This window comes from Vicia villosa, linkage group LG3, assembly GCF_029867415.1.
Source record: "Vicia villosa cultivar HV-30 ecotype Madison, WI linkage group LG3, Vvil1.0, whole genome shotgun sequence".
Lineage (NCBI taxonomy): Eukaryota > Viridiplantae > Streptophyta > Magnoliopsida > Fabales > Fabaceae > Vicia > Vicia villosa.
The window spans coordinates 216,352,109-216,356,424 of record NC_081182.1 but is presented as its reverse complement, the minus strand read 5'-3'; the positions used below and the strand labels follow the sequence as shown (position 1 = coordinate 216,356,424).

The 4,316-nt window shown below is 31.0% G+C and overlaps 1 protein-coding gene across 1 annotated transcript; it reads left to right on the top strand.

Annotated features, from left to right (window-relative positions):
• The first annotated feature begins 1,540 nt into the window (after positions 1-1,540).
• On the top strand, positions 1,541-2,919 carry LOC131657380 (F-box/kelch-repeat protein At3g23880-like). Its single transcript, XM_058926794.1, has one exon. The coding sequence runs from the start codon at positions 1,613-1,615 to the stop codon at positions 2,768-2,770; it is 1,158 nt and encodes a 385-aa protein (XP_058782777.1). The 5' UTR covers positions 1,541-1,612; the 3' UTR covers positions 2,771-2,919.
• Positions 2,920-4,316: the final 1,397 nt, after the last annotated feature.

Genomic DNA, 4,316 nt, shown 5'->3' with positions numbered 1-4,316 from the left:
AAAACTTTACATGATGGAACACATTACCACATTTTATTTGGAAGAATTTCTCAAAAACTATTTTGACCTCCCAAATTTAGATCTTTTCTAATTTTAATTAATCTTTTCAGTTCTTATTTGTTTTACATTGTTTTTGTCATTTATTTTATTTATTCTTTCATTTTCATTTGTTAATTTAGTGGGTTAGGTCTTGCCCTCCCATAATTGTAATTTTTTTCTTTAATTTAAATTGGATTTATAATTAAGTATTATTATATATCTTGTTGATAATATCTGATTGAATTTATTATTAATTTAAATCCAATTGAAAAAATCATAACGGCTCATGAAAATGTTGATATGGTGTAAATCAATTTATTGAGTAAAAAATTATATTACCATAATAAATTCATAGTATTGAATATGTTTATAATATATTATAGGCTTAAATATATTTTTAGTCCCTATAAAATTACCTAAAATAATTTTTAGTCCCTATAAAATAAATATTGACTTTTAGTCCCTATAAAAGTACTTTTGCACTCAGTTTTAGTTCCTGTAAAGGGACCAAAAGTGAGTGCAAAAGTAATTTTATAGGGACTAAAAGTCAATATTTTTTTTTATAGGAACTAAAAACCAAAATTAAGATATTTATAAGGACCAAAAACATATTAAACTCTATATTATATTATATTAAAGATTTTTACTCATTTTTTAAATTGATTGTAAACTATTAAATTTTTGTTAATTTTTTATATAAAAAAGAAACTCAATATAACATATTAATACAAATGAGAGTTTAATAAAACGATGCGCGGGAAGCCGTCTAGTTTATTGAAAAATAGTTAATAAAAATGCATGATTTTAAATTTTTTAAAAAATATATCGCTATTAAATCATTACACATTTTAATAAAAGTGTTTATTTGTTTCTTAACTCAACAATAACATACATAATTTTTTTAATATTGTTAAAAAGACTTAAATTATATAATATTTTGTAATTAGACGATTTAATTTTACTATAAATGCGGGTAAACGGGTACGGGTATGGACATTAAGGTACCCACATGATATGAACATGAATATTGATACCCATACGGGTTTGGGCTCGGGTACGAGAATTTTTTTTAAACTGCAAATATGGAGACGGGTATTATAGTACCTGTCCATTGTCATCCCTACTATACCCTAATACATTATTTTTTTTGTTGTTGTTGGAATTTACTTAGTATATATAACTTGGTACTCCTACACTAGTAAAGTAATTAGAGTTATAAAAGTTAGTATAAATATATGAAATATTTTAAATAAATTTTCATAAAATAATTGTTGAAACATATATTTTTTTAAATTACGTGAATTTATTATATTAAAAAATATACTTAATAAATAAATAGTATAAATGTGATGTTAAAAGAATTATTTAATTTTATTAAAAGAAATTCTCAACTTAATATTGAGATTTGATAGTTTTTTTTAGACACGTGCTTTGTTTGTTTTTTTATCCAAAGATTTAGTTTAGAAGTGTTATTTATCACCGAGGAATCTAAAAAACTGGTTATAAATTGAGATTGAAACCTATTACACTGTTATGAAAGAAGAAATCTGAAGAAGAAAAAAAGTTATAAATCATGTCTCCCAGTTACAAAAAACCCCACCGAAAACGACTGCGTTTAAACAGAAACCCTAATTTGGTGCCGGAGTCAGAATCAAAGATGGCGACGGCGGAGGAAATCAACAATGATTCACTTCCCACTCTCCCTATCGATCTCGTCCCTGATATCTTCTGTTGGCTACCTGTGAAACTTCTTGTACAGCTCCGATGCATGTGCAAGTCATGGAATTCTCTAATCTCCGATCGCAATTTCACCAGAAAGCACCTCAGCCTCTCAACCACTCGCCGTCTCTATTCCGCCGCATACGAACATAAACCCGACGGGTTGGTTCACAATTCTTACCCACTCGATTCGGTTTTATCCAGTAAAATCAAACAACAGCTTCTCCCTTTCAACAGCATCGTTGCTTCTTGTGACGGCATCCTTTGTCTCTGCGATAAACGGAAAGGTATTGCTGTTTTGTGGAATCCTTCTATTAGAAAATTCAAGGAATTACCACCCCCTTTCGAAAACGTTCAAATTCGTAAAAAGGCTTTTATGACCTTCGGATTCGGCTATGACCATGTTTCTGATAATTACAAAGTGGTTGTTCTTTACTACTACGAACCTAACTTGCCTATCACAACTACAGTAAAAATTCATACTTTGGGCACCAATTTTTGGGAAACCATTCCGACCTTTCCTTTTGGAACACATGTCTTTGATGAGCATTCCGGAACACATTTGAGAGGTACAATTAATTGGCCAGCCTATACTGGACGGGGTCGGAAGGGTCCATTCTTCATTGCTTCTTTTGATTTGGTAAAGGAGTCTTATCAGAAGCTTTTGCTTCCTGCTCATGCAGAGATCAGTCTGCCTTACTTGTCATTGGCTGTCTTGAGGGACTGCTTGTGCTTAATTTCTGGTCATGATATTTGGGTCATGAAGGAATATGGAATTCAAGAGTCTTGGGCTAAATTGTTCTCCGTTTCTTTCATGCAGCATCCTACTAAGCGTTATGTCTTGTACACGGCATTGTATATTTTTGAGGATGACCGACTGCTGCTCGAAACTCTAGAGGGTTGGGAAAATAAGTTGGTTGTTTATGATTCAAAGAATGATACTTTTAAGGTTACTAGGTTTAAAAACGACGTAAATGTCTGTCTTGAAACTTTGATTTCTCCCTGTTCTTAATGCTAGGAATGTACATGCCACTTGAGCATATATGTTAATTTATGTTTTTTATTTTCTACTTGCTAGTTATGATTACCGGTTTTACTTCATGGATTATTACATTTATATAATTCACAGTAATTATATTTTTGAAGATTATAACATTTATATAATTCACAGTAATTATATTTTTGAAGATTATAAGTATGATTTAGATGTATGTCTTGTGATTTTAGATGTATGTCTTGTGCCTTTAGCTTCTTTGTTATAATCAAACATTTTTGCATACTTTGATTTGATGCTGAAGCATAATTTATTATATTTTGCACCACCTAGTTCTATGCATTACACTTTGAGATTAACTTAGTTTTAGAACTAAATGCTCTTCTCTTGAATTCATCAAAATCAATCGGCACTAACTTCCTTAGATATGTTTTTGTATTTCACACCAAATTCAAATCTCTCTAGTTCAAGTATTTCCAATATGTTAGTGTATCTCGTCTAATAATCGCATTCCGAGTGAATACACAAGTTTCAAGTGGTTTTTATATAGAGTTCTAGGAGAAAATCCTTCCAACCATTAAATCATTCAACCTCCTCCCAAAAGACCCTCTTCCTTGTTGGCATTCTGATCGGAGGTGTAAGGAATCTCGTTTGTGCCGGTGACCTTAAGTCTGATCTTTCTGTTTGAGTATCTTGCTTTTCCTTCCCATGAGATTGATGCACTGATTCATGTTTAGGTTTCAAAAGTAAGGAATCTCGACAATGTGATTTATGTTAAGGTTTCAAAAGTATCTTGAAGGGAATTTGCCGGTTAACCCATTTGCATCCAATTTAGATAAAATTAGTGGGAACAAATCGAACCTAAAACTTAGTGTAAACACACGCTTTAGAATTTATTTTGTAAAACTTTCATTGTACAGTTTTCATCTTCTTCTTGTTCATGTTATGTACCATACCCCTAACACAAGATCTAACAAATAAGACATGAAATTTTTGAGAGGATAGTTCATTTGTGAGACATGTAATTTGTGAGATGATCTTGTAGCATTTGTGATAGGATCATGGAGGTAATTTCAGTATTTAGTATTTAAGTTTATTAAGAATTTATATAAGTAGTAATTTTATTGTTATTGTTATTCGGGCCTTAATAATATTTGGGCTTTGTAGTTTGTTATCCACTAAGAACATTATATATTGTAGTCTCATTGAGACATTAGGGTAATCAAAGAAATCAACAAAGTTATTTTTATCTCTATTTTCTTAGCTTAAAATTTTAATGTCTTTCTCTTTTTATTGTTGAACCCTAAATTGATAGTTTTGGTAGGATAGCTACCTATCAATTGATGCTTTCATTTCGACCTCATTTCCCGCAAAATGGAGTTTGTGATGCCATTTATGAATTTTTATGGAGTAGAAGAGGCATATTGGTGGATCCTTTCCACTGAAAAATATTTTAGAACCAAAAATATTGTAGAAGATGAAGAGAAGATGAAAGTGGTGGAAATTGCAATGAGAGGTCGTGCTCTCAAATGGTGGAAATGGCGCTCTCAATCTCATCCATCGA

Bases quoted from the DNA above. Each gene is read 5' to 3' on its own strand.
- LOC131657380 (XM_058926794.1), top strand. From the start codon at position 1,613: ATGTCTCCCAGTTACAAAAAACCCCACCGAAAACGACTGCGTTTAAAC.